This window comes from Rhinopithecus roxellana, chromosome 6 (assembly GCF_007565055.1).
Source record: "Rhinopithecus roxellana isolate Shanxi Qingling chromosome 6, ASM756505v1, whole genome shotgun sequence".
Lineage (NCBI taxonomy): Eukaryota > Metazoa > Chordata > Mammalia > Primates > Cercopithecidae > Rhinopithecus > Rhinopithecus roxellana.
This window is the reverse complement of record NC_044554.1, coordinates 93268059-93289137: the sequence shown is the minus strand read 5'-3', so window position 1 is coordinate 93289137 and position 21079 is coordinate 93268059. Positions and strand designations below refer to the sequence as shown.

At 39.4% G+C, this 21079-nt stretch overlaps 1 protein-coding gene across 2 annotated transcripts in view; it reads right to left on the bottom strand.

Annotated features, from left to right (window-relative positions):
- Window positions 1–2099: 2099 nt before the first annotated feature.
- CDK13 (cyclin dependent kinase 13) overlaps window positions 2100–21079 on the bottom strand; it is a 141528-nt gene continuing 122548 nt past the window's right edge. Inside the window, exons 11-14 of one of the 2 annotated variants that reach the window (XM_010364254.2) lie at window positions 20764–20895; window positions 10578–10783; window positions 5964–6233; window positions 2100–5108 (exon numbers count right to left, since the gene is read on the bottom strand). In XM_010364254.2, coding sequence (XP_010362556.1) covers window positions 4258–5108; window positions 5964–6233; window positions 10578–10783; window positions 20764–20895 — 1459 coding nt within the window. In that variant the 3' untranslated portion in view covers window positions 2100–4257. Of the gene's footprint in view, window positions 5109–5963; window positions 6414–10577; window positions 10784–20763; window positions 20896–21079 lie in introns of both variants that reach the window. The other variant, XM_010364252.2, reaches the window with a different exon arrangement.

Genomic DNA, 21079 nt, shown 5'->3' with positions numbered 1-21079 from the left:
TTTTCTAAATAAAAATTGTTTTTTAAGCAGACTTTTTAAAGCCACTTGTGTTAAACCATTAGCCCAACAGTCTAAATTTAATTATTTTACTGTATCACTGGTCAAGTTATTTTGAAGCAATTTCCCTATTGAAAAGTTAAGTATTTACTGCAGAATTTGGGTATGGCTTAGAGGAACAAGCGCAGTAAATCCAGTCGCCAAAGTTTCTGGCAATCCCTTTCTTAGCTTTATTTTTCTTAGCCTTATTTTTCTTAGCTGTAAAGTAAGAAGACTGACAGGATAATTTTAGATTATTGGGACATCTCGTTCAGTGGGATGTCCCAATTTTCAGTGAAAATATCAAAAGGCAGACTGGGCCAAAAAAAAAAAAAAAAAAAATCGAAAGGATATTATATCCCAGCTGATCTATGGTCAAAACATGTATTTCAGCTTTTTTTTTTTTTTTTTTTTTTTTTTTTTTTCCGCTGTCTCCTACAGGAAGGATTCAGCTTTTTGGAAAAGAAAGCAAGTTCCCTCCCCCTAAAAAAAGAAAAAGTAAAAATAAAAAAGGAAAACAAAAAGCCGTAGGATGAAAAATCATCCCAAATTGGACTAAGCTCAAAGCAAACAGCAAAACCTTAACTCAGAAGTACCAGATTAGATTGTAAACATTTACGTATTCACTTTTCATTTTTCTCAAGAAGCCTTGATGTTTCTTACAAATAGTCCATTACAAACTGACCAGATTCAACTTAAAATTTTATCACTGAATTTCCAGTTGTTTGATTTCTCTCCATAACCAACTCTATCCAAATTTCAATTTAAAATTTCAAAAAGATGCTTAAATTTTCATGCCCTACATTCACTTAAGTGCAATTTAGATGCAGCTGAGGGTAGCAATACCACTAGCTTCTCCAGACATTTAAAAAATCTTGCTCACTGGCCGGGCACGGTGGCTCATGCCTATAATCCCAGCACTTTGGGAGGCCGAGGCGGGTGGATCACGAGTCAGGAGATCAAGACCATCCTCGCTAACATGAAGAAACCCCGTCTCTACTAAAAATACAAAAAACTAGCCGGGCGTAGTGGCAGGCGCCTGTAGTTCCAGCTACTCGGAAGGCTGAGACAGGAGAATGGCGTGAACCCGGGAGGTGGAGCTTGCAGTGAGCCGAGATCGCGCCACTGCACTCCAGCCTGGGCGACACAGCAAGACTCCGTCTCAAAAAAATAAATAAATAAATAAAAAATCTTGCTCACTGTCAGCACACTGGAAGTATGATTTAACACTGTTGATTACTGATGTTACTCCAAGGACTAGATTAGTACCTGGCATGTTGTAGGCACTGACTACGTATTTGCTGACTGAATAAAGCTCTGAATCACAGCTAGAATTATTACCTTATTTCACATTCCACAAATGACAACTCCTTAAAATTAGCATTTGACGGTTTCACAAGTGACTTGCAACTCTCTAACAAATAATGAAGATGTGGGAAACATACTGAGTTGCATGCAGAAAAACCTGCTGTGTCAGTAAACACAAAAGGGAATTTCACGTGGGAGAAGATAAATACTTTCTTCTTTTGGTAGGTCAAATCTTTTATATTTTTGTCTTCTTAACTTGAAATCTGACTTACCTGCTTTTTTCCAAAAACTTTAAGCAATATTTTGTGTTCCTTAGATTTCACTCAAATTTTCAGCAATGACTGCTTTATTATAACCTACAGAATTAGTGATTTCCCAACTTTGTTCTATTAATCCAAATTCACTGAATTAAAATATTAAATGCTATGGAGGGAAGCATTAAAATTTTTTACTATCAGATTTCATCAATTATAAGACAAATATTCTATATAATAACATGTCTGAATCTGGGATGCAGCTTATAATTGATGACATCTTAGCATTGTATTGTGGCTTAATTGGCAAACATTTTTTCTTCTAAGTGATATATAAAAGACAGGTATGTCTCACAAGCAATGCTGTCTTAGGATAGTATTAGAAGTTCTAGTTCAAATTTTCAATTTCAAAGCAAAAATTTCCCTGTCCTCCCAGCCACTCTCCCAACATAAATATGTAACTGAAATGTTTGATTAGAAAAACTATCCAAACACAGTTCCATTTTATATAAAATATTTAATTTTTAAAACACAGGCTATTCATGTCACATAAATATCTTCAATTGTAGGTTAGCTGCTTATGGTCAGCAGAATTATCAAGTGTGACTATTAAGAATAACTTAGATACTGTCACTTATAGGAAAGTCTAAAGCTCTAAGACTCACCATATTAAAATTTCAGATACTTGAATACTGTTGCTATTTTGCTAATTTCAAAATATTTCTTCATTTCCTGCAATGTAGTTTATAAGTTGTTAGTAATCAATATTCAAATAAAAGCAAAATATTTTTTCTTCCATTCATTTCTTTCTCCCAACAACAAAGAGTCCATCAAAAAATAAAATGGTCAACTGATATCAACTGTTTTATAGTAGTAAAATGGTAAATTATCCTCTTTAAAATAATTTTACTGTTATCAAACTACAGGGCTTCCCACATACTGTTTTGAAATGAAGGTTCGTAAGTTAGAGGGCACAGGGTTAACTGGCTTTAGAACTGGAGCAATATACATTCTGTAACAGTTGTTCCAATTTAAGATTCCAATAAAAAAAAAATAAGTTACCAGAACAGTTAATGAACAAAATGATTAATTGGCACAACTCTAACTTCCAGTCAATTTTTCCATTTAGTGATAATGGAAACACTGGTTATTTACCTTTGGTTCCTTTCTAGAATAATAATTGTGTGTATATGTGTGAGAGTGTGCACACAGTGAGACTTGACACCATTACAGTTTAAATAAGGACTACTCCATTCTTTGATGCTCTTCATAAAAACAAAAAAAAAAATGTTGAAATGAACTAAAGTTGTTGCTCTAAGTCTGGCAGAAGTCATAATCAACTATATAGAAGGTGACAGGAAGGAAGATAAAAGTTCTCATTGCGTTTTCTTTTTGCTTCAATAAACTCAATCTAGGCAATGTTTCTAGTTAACAAGTGAATAGAATTGACTTTCTTAAAATGGCAATTGCATAACTTAAAATATGGTATTTGCCACCCCTCCCCCATGAACTTTAACACATTTATGCAGGTTCTGTTATTAACTCTTGCTTCTATACTATGGCCCTCCAATTATCCATGGCAACTGGAAACAGGGATAATATGGCAGCCTGAAAGAAAATGGTACTCTAAAATTCTCCTGGAGCTATTACTTTCAACCATTTAAATGACAAAACTTTTTAGAACTTATCAAACAAAAGGTACTGATTGCAGTTCTCCCTTTCTTCGCTCTCACTCTCCTATCAAGAGAAGGTAGTAGTGAAAGGTAACACAGCCCAAAGACAGGCAGAAAAGGAGAAAGTGTGACACGCAGAGGGAATGGACCTAACCGGAACTGAACAGGCAGCCCCTGAAAACTTGAGAGCTTCCTGCCTTTTTAATGCATTGATTCCCTTTAAAAGACAAATGGGGGTAAAAGTTAACTATTTTTTTTCAGACCTTAAGCTTACCTGTTAAGGCACTTACTTTCCCTCCCCGCCCCACCCATAGTTTTCATATAAAACCCACTATTTCATTTAAATGCATTTTGCTAGGCTATGATAATCTGCAAAACAAAACAAAAATAACGTTGACCATTTTTTTCTTATAAAACTGTTGCATCAAGAGAAAGGTTGTGTTTTATTTTCTGAAATGAGCACAAAGTACACCTTTCACAATAACACTGAAAGCAGGTGCAAAGACTGACAGTGACCTTTGACTAAAGGTAGCTTTGTAAAAAGAAAAATACCAAATAAATCAGTGCCCTTTCTGATTGTTGTAAAACTGGAGGTGGGGAGGGGCTGTTTGTTACATAAAAGTTGGTCCAAACTTACAAAAAAAGCACAAATGTGCATAGTTCAGAAGATCTGCAAGAGGGCCATAAAAGGCTTATGTCCCTAAAATTAGCATCCACTTAAAACTGCAAGAATACAAAATAAAATTGTTAACTAGAATTTGTGAAGATGTACAATCGACAGATCTAGTTTTTAGAACAGCATGAATTTAAGCAAAGGTTTTTTTTTTTTTTTGTCTTTTTAAACTATTGTATGCAAGACCCTTCTCCACATAAAAATAAAGCTGTTGTTGAATTATTATTATTCAAGTCTCTTGGATTGCTGCCTTAAATTGCAGCTAGAAAAGTCTTTCCAGATAAAAATGATGTGCCTGAGGAAAAACAGATACTCAGTATGGTAACCCTCTGCCTCTGCCTCTGCCAGTTGATGTGCTAATATGTCCCCTGTATCCTTGTGAATATCCAGGTCCTTGGGCAGGAGAAGTCCAGGTCTGTCCATGCATGAGGCTGGGGCCACTTGGGTTTTCCTGTAAGTTACCACCATAGTTATAGTTGTGCATCTTTGCTGGCAAAGGATGAGTACTCTCTGGCCCCGTGGAAGGGTCACTGCTGTTTGCCAGGACTGCAATAGGACCATGGCTATATTCAAATCTATGGTCCTTGTCTCCACTAAACAACATGGGACCAGCATTGAGGTAAATGTCTCCAAAACCAGCTACTGAACTGGGAAACGACTCAGAAAAGGCAGAAGGCTGAGGTGGACCACCAGAATGAGATGAAGCAGTACTGTAGTTATCCAAAGACTGAATATCTGAATTTCCAATGAAACTACGTCGTTCTAGTGGTGGAGCAGAACTGCTTCCTAGACCATCATTGCTAACATAAGGAGCAGAAGAGAAAGAAGACGATCCAAAGTTGTCCTTGTAGTCTGAAGTGGACACGTAAGTGTCTCCTGCTTGATAATCAATCCCACCTTCTCTTTTGGGGTCATCCTGGGGCTGATGCTGAGCAAGCAGCTGTAACAGAGCTGCCTTCACTCCGGCATGAGGATCAGTTAATGAAGAACTGGTGGTGGGTACATGCTGGTTTTCTGTCCGATAATCTAGATCTTCCTCCGTGACTGGTGGTGGTTCAGGAGGCTCAGGAGGTCGTTGGTCAGGAGGCAGAATTCGAGGCCGGTCTGGTTCTGGTGTTAGCTCCAAGATCCTCATATCTTGATGCTGGATGGGGTCATCTTGTCCTAAGTGAAACAGAGCAAAAACAAGGTCAAAAGTTACCATGGAAAACTAAATATTCAAAATACTCAGTGTTTCCTGTAGGTAGTCCTAAACATGATTAGAAGTTCCATCTCTGGCAAAATGTTAAATGAAAAAAGCAAAAAGTTTACCGGTACTATGTTAACTGCTAAATTTTTCTGTATGTGACTTCTCTTTAAAAAACAATTTTTTTTGTGACATGGTCTCACTGTCACCCAGACTGGAGTGCAGTGGAGTGATCACAGCTCACTGCAGCCTTGACCTCCTGGGCTCAAGTGATCCACCCACCTCAGCCTTCCAAGTAGCTGGAACCAGAGGCATGTGCCACCATGTCCAGTTAATTAAAAAAGTGTTTTTAGAGACAGGGTCTCACTATGTTGCCCAGATAGGTATTGAATTCCTGGGTTCAGGCAATCTTCCCACTTCAGCTTCTCAAAGTGCTGGGATTACAGGTATGAGCCACTGCACCCAGCTATAATTGACTGGGTGCATAATTCACATATACTTCATTGCTTAAGGAACAAAAGCTACTGTATACATAAATTATGCCTTAGTCAAGTATCCTTTTGTATTTGGAGTTAAATATTATTTCTTAACCATAGGTTTACCTTAGAAATTTCTTTACCATTCATAATGAGTTCTATCTCACATAGATAATTTGTTAAAGAATCCATTCCTGGAAGTAAACAGACTAAAAAACCAACATATTGCCAGTAACCTGAGATTTTTCAGGACATCTTTTAGCAATGTCACTGAACTATACACATTATAAATAGTCAGCAACACTGAGTAGACAATGTAATGCAGCCGTGTTAGTGGTCTGGTATTTGCACACTTACCCGACACCGGAGTGCTAGGTTCTGGAGGTGGCCTGAGTTGTAATGATGCTTCATGTCCCGATCCATTTTCCCTCTCTTCTAGTAGCACATCTTTCTGCTTTGACTGCTGAGCCTTTATTAACTGAGTCAACAGAACTGCAAATGCACTCTGCACAGCCGCCTGGGCAGCATCAGTCTCCACTTTAGGCTGGATGGTCTGAGAAGGCTGAATTCCTCCCAACGGTTTTGAAGACTCCTGTTGTGGTGTTGATGGATCTGTCTGTTTTTCACCTGTTGCCAAAATTCCAGCAGGAAGGTTTATTTTATTTAGCTGCTGTTGAGTCTCAGAGTTTACCTTAATGTTCAACACTTGGACAAAATCAGCCATATTAACACTTGTTTTAGATTGTAGTAGGTTTAGAAGAATTGCCAATTCACTGTGGTTTAAGTGCTGTCCAGGGCCTGTTTTTACTAAAGACAAAATTATATTAATTAGAACTGCCATAATTCACAGCTCCTCCCACCCCCACACCAAAATGGCTCTGTATTACCACATGAAAATGTATATTTGAGGGAGAGTATTAAGAAATATTGTAAGAAGAGAACCTCAAGTCTAGTTAAATATCATGTACATTTAAAATGTACCTGTACATAAAAAGAACTGCAGTCAATGTTGAATAACTTATCTTTAGGGGTAAATACTTCAAAAGGAAAATCAAGACCACTACTAAAAACTCATGTTATGGATTTAACCAGGAAACAGCACATTGTGAATGGGAAATGAATAATGATAATAATAGCAGCTAAGGGAGTGTCACGTACCTTCTAAGCATTTAACATCCTTTATTCCTTACAGTAACCTTATAAGGCAGACTCTATTATTAACCTCCTTTTACTGAGAAGAAACTGACACCGAAAGAGACCGAGCAACTTGCCCAAGGTCAAATATTCTGTAAGTGGCAGAGGTGAGATCTGAATCCAGATATTCTGATTCCAGAATCTGAGCTCTTAACTACACCATACTTTCTCTAAAATAAAGTTTATTATGCAAAATCTAAGGTTATCTTTGCACTATATTGAAACTATGACGTTTTGCAGATTCTGATAAAATGCCTGTGTTTTTATTCAAATTACCTTTTATTTTGTAAGCAACTGTGGGTAAGTTAGGAATGCCTACAGAAACATGTTTATTATTAATATATGCATATGATAGTATTAACTCATCACCAGTAATAGGGATTCAGTTGTTTTTCCAACTTTCAGTTTAGACTTGGGATAATTTACACAGGTCCTCCCTCAAGCAAGCTTATCTTAATCACACATAATGACAAGGCTCAAATGCATATAATACCATATATGGTAACTATAAGACTGCAATGGTAAGAAATTCCCATAATCACAGCTGACAGATTGATAGAAGAGGAACTCTAAGATGATGAAAAACTGATGTTTAATGCTTTTATATTCTCTTTATATATTTTGAGATACTTCTGCAAGTTATTCTTATGACCCGTGAGCATGCTTGTATGCTACACATCAAAAGTCATTTTTCCTTATTTTCATTTCCCTATTAGCACAGGTAGTCTCTCCATGTGAATTCAGGGATGTGGTCTTTAATTGAGGTGCCTCTTTTGCTGAAGGGGCATTTCTTATTTCAGCACACTTACTGATGACCGAGAAGAAAATGACTCAGAGGATTCATCTTTTTTTCAAAAAAACAGAATTCTCACTGTTTTTTTTTGAGACAGAGTCTTGCTCTGTTCCCCAGGCTGGAGTGCAGTGGCGTGATATGTAACCTCTGCCTCCCAGGTTTAAGCAATTCTCCTGCCTCAGCCCCTGCTAGTAGCTGGGATTACAGGCATGCACCACCATGCGTGGCTAATTGTTTTATTTTTAGTATAGACAGGGTTTTGCCATGTTGGCCAGACTGGTCTTGAACTCCTGACCTCAGGTGATCCACCCACCTCAGCCTCCCAAAGTGCTGGGATTGCAGGCATAAGCCACCATGCCCAGCCTGGAATTCTCACTTCTTAATCAGAATACTGATTTTTTTCTTTTCTCTTTTGATATTTTTTAGACAGGGTCTCACTTTATCATCCAGGCCAGAGTGACAGTGGTACAATCTCAGCTCACTGCAGCCTTGACCTCCTAGGCTCAAGCAATCTTCCCGCTTCAGTCCCCCAAGTAACTGGGAATACAGGCCCGGCTAATTTTTGTATTTTTTGTAGAGATGGGGTTTTGCCACGTTACCTAGGCTGGTCTCGAAATCCTGAACATAAGCTACCAGCCCGCCCCAGCCTCCCAAAGTGCTGGGATTACAGGCATGAGCCACCGCACCCAGCTATTTATAGATAACTTGAAGTCAGGATTCAAGACCAGCCTGGCCAAAGTGGCAAAACCTCATCTCTACTAAAAATACAAAAATTAGCCAAGTGTGATGGCACATGCCTGTAATCCCAGCTACTCTGGAGGCTGAGGCAGGAGAATCACTTGAACCTGGGAGGCGGAGATTGCAGGGAGCTCAGATTGTGTCACTGTACTCCAGCCTGGGCAACAGAGACTCTGTCTCAAAAAAAAAAATTAAAGTTAAAAAAGGAAAATAAAAAATAAAACTCTCCACCATTAAAACAGGGTTGTAAAGTAAGTTAGAGCAAATTAACAACAAAATGAGCCCAGAAGGGGCAATTCATTTTTTACCAGCTAAAATGAGTAAACTAACAAACAACCCTCTGTTGTACTAGGTTTAGTAGACTTTTAGACATCAGTTCCATGAAGAGGACCACAAATAAAGACCTGAGAGTCTTGCTAAATATGACAACTGTTGCCTGGGAAAACTCAAACTTTTGGGAGTACCATCCAAAATTTCTGTTATTGCCATTTCACATCCTTTTGTTAGCAGGGCAAATATTTTAATGTATAAGGGGAATTCACTATTTCAAGAAATAATACTTTTGAACAACAAATAATTGCTTTTGGTATTCATAGAATGGGTACTTTAAGTATGCAGTTGAACCAAGGTCAAGTAGAAGCTTGTAGACTACATCGGCAAGCATTCATGGTTATCTTTCTAAAGCTTTCTCAGTTAATCTATATTTATCTTCAACCACCAAAAGTTCAGTCTGATCCACACATCTGTTTTAATCAACTAACTGATCAATCAACATATACTCATCTCTTAAGAAGTGCTAGTCTATTTTTTCATGTTTAATAAGCCACCACCTACACACACACACACACACACACACACACACACACACACACACACACACCTCTCTCTATTTGATACCAGTCTCTGTTTTCATATAACTTAAACTAAAGATGAGTGCTTCTGGGTGCTTTAGGCAAAATGAGGGAGTGGAGGTCCTTTTAAAAAAGTTGTTAAATGATTTTAATACTCTTGACAACATTAAAGAGGCAGACTTCGCATCAAAAAACTTACTCTATGACAGATTGAGTCAGAGGAAGAAATTTAAGTTTCCCTAAAATAACTAGATATAAGATACCCCCCATTTTTTTTTTTTTTTTTTGGCGACAGTCTCGCTGTCACCCAGGCTGGAGTGCAGTGGCGCAATCTTGGCTCACTGCAACATTTGCCTCCTGGGTTCAAGCAATTCTCGTGCCTGAGCCTCCTGAGTAGCTGGGATTACAGGCGTGTGCCACCATACCCAGCTAATTTTTTTTTTTTTTTTTTTTTTTGTATTTTCAGTAGAGACAGAATATCAGGAAGTTGTCCGGGCTGGTCTCGAACTCATGGACTCAAGTGGTCTGCCCATAGTGGCCTCCCAAAGAGTTGGGATTATAGACGTGAGCCACCATGCCTGGCCTTCCCTTCTCATATTTTATTTTGGGCACAAATATCGGATTCACATACATAAATATATATATATATTGAGGTGGAGTCTCGCTCCTGTCGTGCAGGCTGGAGTACAGTGGCGCAATCTCGGCTCACTGCAACCTCTACCTCCCAGGTTCAAGCGATTCTTCTTCCTCAGCATCCGAGTAGCTGGGATTACAGGTGTGTGCCACCATGCCCAGCTAATTTTTGAACTTTTAGTAGAGACGGGGTTTTGCCATGTTGGCCAGGCTGGTCTCAAACTCCCGATCTCAGGTGATCCATCCGCCTCGGCCTCCCAAAGTGCTAGGATTACAGGTGTGAGCCAACATGCCTGGCCCCAATCTTTAAGATTCTTTAATATAACCAGAGAAATGATAACATTAGGAAGTGACATGAGGACACTATGGTATGAAAGAGCTCTCATTATGATTTTTAGCTCTCTTATACCTTTCTTCCTACTCCTTAAGCATCTGTAGACACTGAATGCTGAGCCTCACTGAAAGTAGTGTCAGTAAAAGACTCACTGACTCCTGCACCTTTAAGAGCAAAAAGGAAATACAGAAATCCGAGGACTTGCCAGTCAGGTAATTTGATGCTTCTTTATAAGTTACCTTACGATTACTTAAAATTGTGGTGCCAATAGCAAGGAAACTTCTGTACTGGCACAAAGAAATGTCTAGTTCAGCGAATAAATGTTAATTTTCATCGTGAGCCACAAGATGCTTTAACGCTAGAGCAGTATGATCAGCATGAACTGCAAAACAATGTGAAGAAAACCAACCCATGGAAGCATTACTGACCCGGTGCCACATTTGAGTTGCCCTGAGATTTCAGCTGTGAAGATGGCAGCACACCCTGGGGTGTGTTGGTTCTGCTGTCATCCAAGCCCAGAGACAAATCCTTCCTAGGGGCTTTAATTGTGGAAACATCATCAGTCATGCCCATCTGCTTCTGTCTTCTTCGCTTTTTACTCCATAACTCATGACAATCTTGCCATAAAGGAAGACTGAAAAAAAAAAGGAATTAAATTGTAAATGGCATTTCTTAACAAAAAATGCTAGTTACTATGTAGCACCAAAGTTATGCCCCCACCCCAAATAGTTCTTGAAGATTTCAGAGAATGGCTCTGTAAAACTCCTCCAATAAAAATCATCCTTATTGTCCCACTTCCTTCAGGGCTTGCTTTGTTTTTACAGGTAAACTATTTTTCTTTGGCTTTTGAATAATCAATAAATAATCATTTATCAAAATTATGAATGAAGAATATATATTCATAAAAATAGGCTACTATGCCAGGCATGCCTGTAATCCCAGCACTTTGGGAGGCCGACACAGGTGGATCATCTGAGGTCAGGAGTTTGAGACCATCCTGGCCAACATGGCAAAACCCCGTCTCTACTAAAAATATAAAAATTAGCCAGGCGTGGTGGCGGGCACCTGTAAATCCCAGCTACTCAGGAGTATGAGGCAGGAGAATTGCTTGAACCCAGAAGATGGAGGTTGCAGTGAGCCGAGATTGTGCCACTGTGCTCCAGCCTGAGCGACAAGACTGAAACTCTGTCTCAAAAAAAAAAAAAAAAAAAAGCCTACTATCACTGTTGGTGCAACCTTTCAAAGTCAGTTCTTATGATAGTACATCATACACTGAATAAGACATGAAAAAGAAGGCAGAAAAACTATGCCACTTCCAGCCAGGCACAGAGGCTCACGCCTATAATCCCAGCGCTTAGGGAGGCCAAAACAGGAGGATTGCTTGAGCCCAGGAGTTCAAGACCAGCCTGGGCAACATGGCAAAACCCTGTCTTTGCCAAAAATACAAAAATTAGTTGGGCATGGTGTTGTGCACCTGCAGTCCCAGCTACTTGGGAGGCTGAGGTGGGAGGATAGCTTGAGCCCGGGTGGTGGAGGTTGCAGTGAGCTGAGATCATGTAACTGCACTCCAGCCTAGGTGACAGAGCCAGGCCCTGTCACACAAAACAGAAAAATATGCCATTTGCAGAAACTAGATATGGGATAAAAAAAATAGTAAAGGGCCAGGCGCAGTGGCTCATGCCTGTAATCCCGGCACTTAGGGAGGCCAAGGTGGGTGGATCACTTGAGCTCAGGAGTTCACCAGCCTGGGCAACATGGTGAAACCCTGTCTCTACAAAAAAATTAGCCAGGCGTGGTGGCACATGTCTGTAGTCCCAGCTACTTGGGATGCTGAGGTGGGAGGATGGCTTCAGTCTGGGAGGCAGAGGCTGCACAGAGCCAAGATCATGCCACTGCACTCTGGCCTGGGTGACAGAGCCAGACCCCGTCTCAAAAAAAAAAGAAAGAAAAAGAAAAAAAAAAGGAAGGCTAGAACATAACATTTGTGAAGAACTTTACAGTAAAAGCTTACTTTTTACTAACTTGCTTGTCTAGCCAAATGCTCTAGAATTAAACTGATGCTACAGACGAGTTTTCAAAACAGGTAATCCAGGCATAGAGTGGCTCATCATTTAGAGTTGTGAATAACAACTACCAAAACTGCCCATAATTCCTAGTCAATTCTATCTTAAAATAACTTCACAAAACTGATAACATGAGAGAATAACTTTTGCTTAAAGATACAAATATTTGATTTATAAATGCTTTCTTCTTACCCTAATAAAGTATTTAATGGAATGTTACTGTTGTATCTATTTTAAAGATGAGAAACCTGACGCTTAGAAAGGTGAAAAAACTTGCCCAGAATATCTACCAATCCCCTTAAGCAAACCCACCTAGTGATATATACCTATAGTCCTCAACCTGGATCTGTGTACCTCTACGAGGTACATGAAGACTCTCCAAGGAGGTACACCTGGAATTTTTTTTAAAGGAATTTCCATATCCATGTCTGCTTTCCTAAGATTGAGCTTTGAGGATGCCTGTTTAAGCAAGTTCTTCTTTCACATCTACTCTTTCACAATTACTCATGTTATAAAATAAAGGCAGATGCAATAATATGGCTGAATCTTAGCAATATAATATTAGTTTAAAAAGTCATTCCCAAAATATTACAAACAGCCTGATGTGCTTTTATAAAATTAACAACTAAAATTTTAAAATATAACCTTTTATGAGTACATATAGATGGCAACAAAAAGTATATACGAAAGAAAACAGGGATGATGGTTACCTCAGGTGGAGGAAGGCAAGGGGATAGGTTGGTGGGGGTAGGGGTAATATGAGTAAAGTATGTCATTTACAGGGTTCTAGCTTTTGTCTGGTAGGTTCATGGCTGCTTATTAACATTATTTAAAATAACTAAAGTAACTAAAATAAATAAAAGAGAGCCATGCATGGACCAATGATGAGCGACACAAGGATTATGATTAAACCAAGTCTATGCACCTGAGGTCCAAAAACAAAACAAAGGCATACCTCTCAGCCATCTTACTATGATGCACTGCCTCAGCGTGTAAAAACCTCCTGGAGTAACAAACAAAGGGACAATTTGAAATATCGATATTGGGAAGCTTTCAGGCATCATAAACCCACCAAAGAATTTCCTTTCTAAGTGTGTATATGATATGATGTGGGCCTCAGTCTCTGTTGGGATATCTTAAATTCAGATATAATGTAGTACTGCAGAGTGGGGTAACTGGACTGATTCCACCTTTCCATCCTGAAGCTCAGGGAATGCATTGCTCTTGAAGGACAGCCCCATCAGAGCAAAGCAAAATAATCCATTAAAAAAGGGCTTTTGTTCCCTCCCACAATTTAAAAGTAAGAGATTCTTTTCTTTCCTTTTTTTTTGAGATGGAGTCTTGCTCTCTTGCTCTGTCACTCAGGCTGGAGTGCAGTGGTGCTATCCCGACTCACTGCAACCTACGCCTCCGAGGTTCAAGCAATTCTGCTGCCTCAGGCTCCCTAGTAGCTGGAATTACAGGCACACGCCACCATGCCTGGCTAATTTTTGCATTTTTAGTAGAGATGGGGTTTCTCCATGTTGTCCAGGCTGGTCACGAACTCCTGACTTCAGGTGATCTGCCAGGCTTGGCCTCCCAAAGTGCTGGGATTACAGGCATGAGCTACTGTATCTGGCCCCCTTAAGAGTAAGAGATTCTTTATGGATGATCTTCACACTCATCTCTAGGAAAAATAAACTTTACCCAACAAATAGCTAAAATAGTACAGGTTACTGATGCCAGTGCTTTCAGATGGATCAGGAATCTTTTCCAGATAACTAAACTTTTATTTGCTTTCTCGAAGGTTCAAATGTCAGCTCAGTCACTTACTTGATGTGTCTTAGGCAAATAACTGGACTGGACCTCTGCGCCTCATTTTCCTTGTCTTTAAAAATAGGATTAACAATACTATCTACCTCATAGGGTAGAGGTACTGTATGTTAACATGTGCAAGCTCTTCAGCAGTGCCTCTTACAAAGTAGGCAATGTATTAATTCATGTTTGATATCACTGATCATTCAATTAGTACTTTACAACTATTTCCATCAAATCGTATCATGAAATATCCTAATGGCAATTGATATTTTGTCTTATAAATGGCTTAATGCTTTTTACTTGCTGTTAAAGAAAGCTTACAGGCTGGCTGCTAGTCTAATTCACTTTCTAGCTATATATACTTTATGTTTGACAGGGCATCTAATACAATTAATGGACTTATTTCTGACTTTTTGTTTGGTTTTGAGACAGAGTTTCACTCTTGTCACCCAGGGTGGAGTGCAATGGTATGATCTCAGCTCATTGCAACCTCCGCCTCCCAGGTTCAAGCAATTCTTGTACGTCAGCCTCTCAAGTAGCTGGAATTACAGGCATGTGCCACCATACCCAGCTAATTTTGTATTTTTAGTAGAGATGGGGTTTCACTATGTTGGCCAGGCTAGTTTCAAACTCCTAACCTCAGGTGATCATCCTGCCTTGGCCTCCCAAAGTGCTGGGATTATAGGCGTGAGCCACCACACCTGGCCTTTTTTTTTTTTGACACATGATCTCATTCTGTTGCCCAAGCTGGAGTGCAGTGACTCGATCTTGGCTCACTGCAACCTCCGCCTCAGCCCGCAATTCTCATGCCTCAGTCTAGGTAACTGTGAACACAGGCGTGTACCACCACACCTGGCTAATTTTTGTGGTTTTTTGTGTGTGTATGTGTTTTTTGAGTCTCAGTCTGTCACCAGGCTAGAGTGCAGTGGTGCAATCTCAGCTCACTACAACCTCCACCTCCTGGGTTCAAGCAATTCTCCTGCCTCAGCCTCCTGAGCAGCTGGGACTAGAGGCCCACACCGCCACACCCAGCTAATTTTTTTGTATTTTTAGTAGAGATGGGGTTTCACCATGTTGGCCAGGATGGTCTCGATCTCTCGACCTTGTGATCTGCCCGCCTCGGCCTCCCAAAGTGCTGGGATTACACGTGTGAGCCACTGTGCCTGGCCTAATTTTTGTATTTTTACTAGAGACGGGGTTTCACCATGTTGGCCAGGCTGGTCTTGAACTCCTGACGTCAGGTGATCCGTCTGCCTCAGCCTCCCAAAGTGCTGGAATTACAAGCATGAGCCACCTCCACCGTGTTCAGCCTATTTCCGATTTTTAAATACCCCACTCTCTCATTTGATTACCTCTAAAAAATTGATTGAAAGAGTTTGATACATCTTCCAACTTTCTAAAGGAATACCATGTATTTCTTCATAGTCCTTACCTCATAAATAATTTATAATTTTAACTACTCATATCATATTGCAAAATAGTGAGAGACATTATATTGTTTATAAAACGTTTTTATTTAAATATTGGATCAATCCGATAATCTTTACCTGACTGCTTTAGTAATGTATCTAGCAGGATTCACTCCATCATTTGTTACAGATAGCTTACAGAATGTTCCTCGAATGTGTTTTAACATGTTTGTTTTTAATGAAAAAATGCAGTCAGGTGTGTTCTGATAAAATTAAGTCTGATTTGGGTAATTTGCTTTACAATAAGGACACAGTTTATGATTAGGTTATAATGTAGGCATTTTCCATAAATTGAGTCGGCTAAACCTATAGTTCCAAGGTTCTGGCAAAATACTTAAAAAACATAATTAAGAAACAATTTTAAAAATGGATGGGCAAAGTAGCACTGATAATACATGCTGATTTCCTAAACTTTTCTAGGTATACTGGATTAAATGTGTTATGAAAAGAAAAAGTAACAAGTACTAGAAAATGTCATTTCATAAGTACTGGTAAGACAACTGAAAAGGCAAATAATTACTAGATAAGAAATCCTTCTTTAGATCATGTGATCTCTAATCCTTCATCTGTTTTTTTTTTTTTTTGTAAAAACAGGGTCTCCCTATGTTGCCCAGGTAGGTCTCAAACTCCTGGCCTCAAGTAATCCTCCTGCCTTGGCCTCCCAAAGTGCTGGGATTACAGGCATTAGTCACCATGCCCAGCCTCCAATTCTTTACTATCCAAAAAACTGAAGTTTGAAAGAATCTTAACAACAGGAAGGTCATTAGAATCTTTTTGGTTTTTTTTTGAGACAGAGTCTCGTTCTGTTGCCCAAGCTAGAGTGCAGTGGCGTGATCTCAGCTCACTGCAGCCTCGCTTCCCAAACTCAAGCGATTCTCATGCCTCAGCCTCTGGAATAGCTGGGATTACAGGTGTGTGCCACCATGCCTGGCTGATTTTTTTGTATTTTTAGTAGAGATGGGATTTCACCATGTTGTCCAGGCTGGTCTCAAACTCATGGGCTCAAGGGATCCACCAACCTTGGCCTCTCAAAGTGTTGGGATTACAGGCGTGAGCCACTGCACCCGGCCTAAAATCATTTTCTTTCTTTCCTTTTTTTTTTTTTTTTGAGACAGAGTCTTGCTCTGTCACCCAGGCTGGAGTGCAGTGGCAAGATCGTAACTCACTGCAATCTCTGCCTCTCAGGGTCAAGTAACTCTCCTGCCTCAGCCTTCTGAGTAGCTGGGATTACAGGCACATGCCACCATGCCCAGCTAATTTTTGTATTTTTAGTAAAGCCAGGGCTTCGCCATGTTGGCCAGGTTGATCTCAAACTCCTGGCATCAAGTGATCCTCCCGCCTTGGCCTCCTGAAGTGCTGAGATTATAGGCATGAGCCATTGTGCCCGTCCTTTAAATCTTTCTCATTTTTTTGGAGATGGAGTCTCATTCTGTCACCCAGATTGGAGTGTAGTGGCACCATCTCGGCTCACTGCAACCTCTGCCTCCCAGGTTCAAGCAATTCTCTGCCTCAGCCTCCTGAGTAGCTGGGATTACAGGCACCTGTCACCACGCCTAGCTATTTTTTTGTATTTTTAGTAGAGACAAGGTTTCACTATGTTGGCCAGACTGGTCTTGCACTACTGACCTTGTGATCCACCCGACTCGGCCTCCCAAAGTGCTGGGATTACAGGCGTGAGCCACCATGCCCAGTCTAAAATCATTTTTGATGAAAGACTTTTCACACATAATGTTGAGGGAGTTCCAAGAACTCAGTGATATAACTATGACAAAACTCCTTACATTCTCAAATGCTAATTTACAAGCGTGCTTATAAAAATAAAAAATAAAATTGGAATTCATATGGAAATATGTCTCATTCTAGAATAAGCAATATTAATCAACAGATAGGCAAACTACTTGGGGAAAAAAATCTCAGCCCGATCTCTTTCATTAGGTTGTACTTCCAATAAAATTTACTAATTTCTTCTTTATTTAAAAAGGAAATATTCGGGCCGGGCACGATGGCTCACACCTGTAATCCCAGCACTTTGCAAGGCCGAGGCAGGCGGATCACCTGAGGTCGGGAGTTCAAGACCAGCCTGACCAACATGGAGAAACCCTGTCTCTACTAAAAATACAAAATTAGCTGGGCGTGGTAACACATGCCTCTAATCCCAGGTATTTGAGAGGTTGAGGCAACAAGAGCAAAACTCCGTCAATAAATAAATAAATAAATAAGGAAATATTCACTACTGATATTTGCAATGACAATTTAATCAAGAAGAAAGAGAGCTTTTAGTCACAGGAAACGTGAAATTTAATTTCCATTTATATACATATATTTGTTTTTTAAAATATATAATACAGTAATCAATAAAATACTTTCCAGCATAAATATTTTACATTAAAATAAAAGCCTATGGGAGTAACATAAGTTCAAGATGAAAATGGGACAATGTACAACTGCTCAACATTTTCTAAATGACTATCGGTGATAGATATCAAAATGCTATGATAGTTGCTTTCCACTTGATACATTTACAAGAGTGATGTAACTGCTCTACTTAAAAATGTCAGCATTTACTAATTTACTGTTACTAAGTAATACTACGTTCTGTTGAACATAATTATGACAGAGCAAGATCACCATCAACATTATATTCTTGTCCCCCAAACTCTTTTTTTTTTTTTTTTTTTCCGTTGAGACGGAGTCTCGCTCTGTCACCCAGGCTGCAGTGCAGCGGCCGGATCTCAGCTCACTGCAAGCTCCGCCTCCCGGGTTTACGCCATTCTCCTGCCTCAGCCTCCTGAGTAGCTGGGACTACAGGCGCCCGCCACCTCGCCTGGCTAGTTTTTTGTATTTTTTAGTAGAGACGGGGTTTCACTGTGTTAGCTAGGATGGTCTCGATCTCCTGACCTCATGATCTGCCCGTCTCGGCCTCCCTAAGTGCTGGGATTACAGGCTTGAGCCACTGCGCCCGGCCCCCCCCAAACTCTTAATCTAATTCTGATAAAAAGCAATCAAATCCAAATTGTGAAATATTTTACCAAACAGCTAGCTTGGAATCTTAAAAAATGTTGAATGTCATAAGATCTCTTCCCTAGGGAGTGATTATAGATGAAAAGGACATAACAAATAAATAGAATGCCGAACTTTGAAAAATTATTTATCTGAAAAAAAAGAAAGCTTATAAAGGAAATTATTGGGTCAACTGGGGAAATCTGAATATGGATTGACCATTAAATATTCTCATGTTAAATTTCATATGCTTTATATGGTATGCATGTAGAATAAAGTCCTAGTTCTTACAGATATGATTACATATTTATAAGTGTCACCTCCACAACATGATATCTAACTAGTTCAGGAAAAAAGCAGAGTGATAAAGCAAATGTGTCCAACTATTAATAACTGTTGAATGTAGATAAAGGATATACATGAATACTCATTGTACTATTCTTCCTATTTTTCTGTAGAGTTGAAATTTTTCCGAATCAGAAGTTTAAAAAATGTTATTTGAAGGAGTACTGAGCCCAAGTTTTAAGATTACTGATACACACACTAAGGAAAAAGCAAACATGAAACAAGTAATTCAACAGTGAAAAATTCAGGTCCCTCATGATGTCAAATAATAGATGCTTTTTGGCCCTCAAATCATCCCACAAAGGCCAACCATGTACAGCTCAATAAAAGCTTAATAAAGCTGAATATGACAGCCTCATAGAAATATAACAAGCACTATCTAACTGATAAGTAGAAGAACCAAGATTTGAACTCCAAAGCCCATGTCTGTTCATTTAAAATATGCTATTTTTATTACATGGAACCATTTTATTATTACAGATAACAGACTTGCTTTTAATGATGCTCCTTATCATTTTTAAAATTATTAAGAAAAGGCTGGGCGTGGTGGCTCACATCTGTAATCCTAGCACTTCAGGAGGCCAAAGTGGGTGGATCACCTGAGGTCAGGAGTTCAAAACCAGCCTGGCCAACATGGTGAAACGCCGTCTCTACTAAAAATACAAAAATTAGCCAGATGTGGTGGTGCATGCCTGTAATCCCAGCTACTTGGGAGGCTGAGGCAGGAGAATCACTTGAACCTGAGAGGCAGAGATTGCAGTGAGCTGAGATTGTGCCACTGCACCCCAGCCTGGGTGACAGAGTGAGACTGTCTGAAGACGAAAAAAAAATTACTAAGAAAATACCTACAAGGTTTCTAGATCCTGTCAAGGAATGCAAATGAACTGTTTTTCTTTCCCCCCCATCCCCAAATCAATCCTAGAGAAATAACAGGAGCCATGTGAAGGTAAAGGTTCAAGAGAAGCCAGCTATTTTGACTCCCAAACTCTGTATATTTCCCCCATCAGACAGTCATTCTTTCCATACAGGCTTCTGATACTAATATTCTTTCATTCAATGATAAGAAATTTCTATTGTACAGTATGCTATAAAGTATTTTTCGAACCTCTCTTACTTACTGGACTTATGTGCTGGCTGTACCCTTTACTAGATTTGTATTCTTGGGCAAGTTTCTTAACCTCTCTGAGCCTGCTTCCTCCTCTGTAAAGTAGTGATGATAATAATACTAACACCTACCTCATAAGGTTATAAAGATTAATGTAAAAAATGAAAAATGCTTAGCATAGCACTCAAAATTATAGCTATAGCAGTACCAGTGGCAGTGTTAAGTATTTAGTAGACATAGTATTAGAATAGCAACAGCAGTAATATTTTCTTTTTTTTTTTGAGATGGAGTCTTGCTCTTGTCAACCAGGCTGGAGTGCAATGGCACGATCTCGGCTCACTGCAACCTCCGCCTCCTGGGTTCAAGCGATTCTCCTGCCTCAGTCTCCCAAGTAGCTGGGATTACAGGCAACTGCCATCACCCCGGCTAATTTTTGTATTTTTAGTAGAGACGGGGTTTTGCCATGTTGGCCAGGCTGGTCTCAAACTCCTGAGCTCGTGATCCGCCTGCCTTGGCCTCCCAAAGTGTTGGGATTACAGGCGTGAGCCACTGCGCCCGGGCAGCAGTAATATTTTCTTAAAGTTGAAATATGTTATTAAATCTTGAGGTCAATCAAGCCTAAAATTAGCTAGAAGGCAGCTGTTTTTGCTAGTTCTAAACATTAAGCAAGCATCTATATCCTAGATGTGCAAATTATGTGTATTACTGCTGTTTTATCTTTTCTTTGATTTATTATACTTCTTTTCTCATAACCAGGCATGAACTATCTTGTCATTATACATAAATGTTATTAAAACTGTGTATGTGGAAGCTGATATAAAAAAAAGTCACTTACTCTGGTGGAGGCATTTTTGAGGGTTCCACATCTCGGAGGAACTCGCACTGAAGAGCCTGTTCAGCAGTGCAGCGCTTACTAGGATCCAAGGCGAGCATGTAATCAAATAAGTCTAGCGCAGCTGCAGGAATACTAGCATGAGAGGATTACAAAAGTCAGATGTGTTCTTTAGACACAAGCTTATGTTTCTTTAGGAGCTTACACTATTTTTTATTAAATTGTAAAACTAAGATAATGTAAAAATAATTTTAAATACTAACATTTTTTAATATGTGCATAATACTTTACTTCAATAAATCCCGAATTTTCCTTAGAA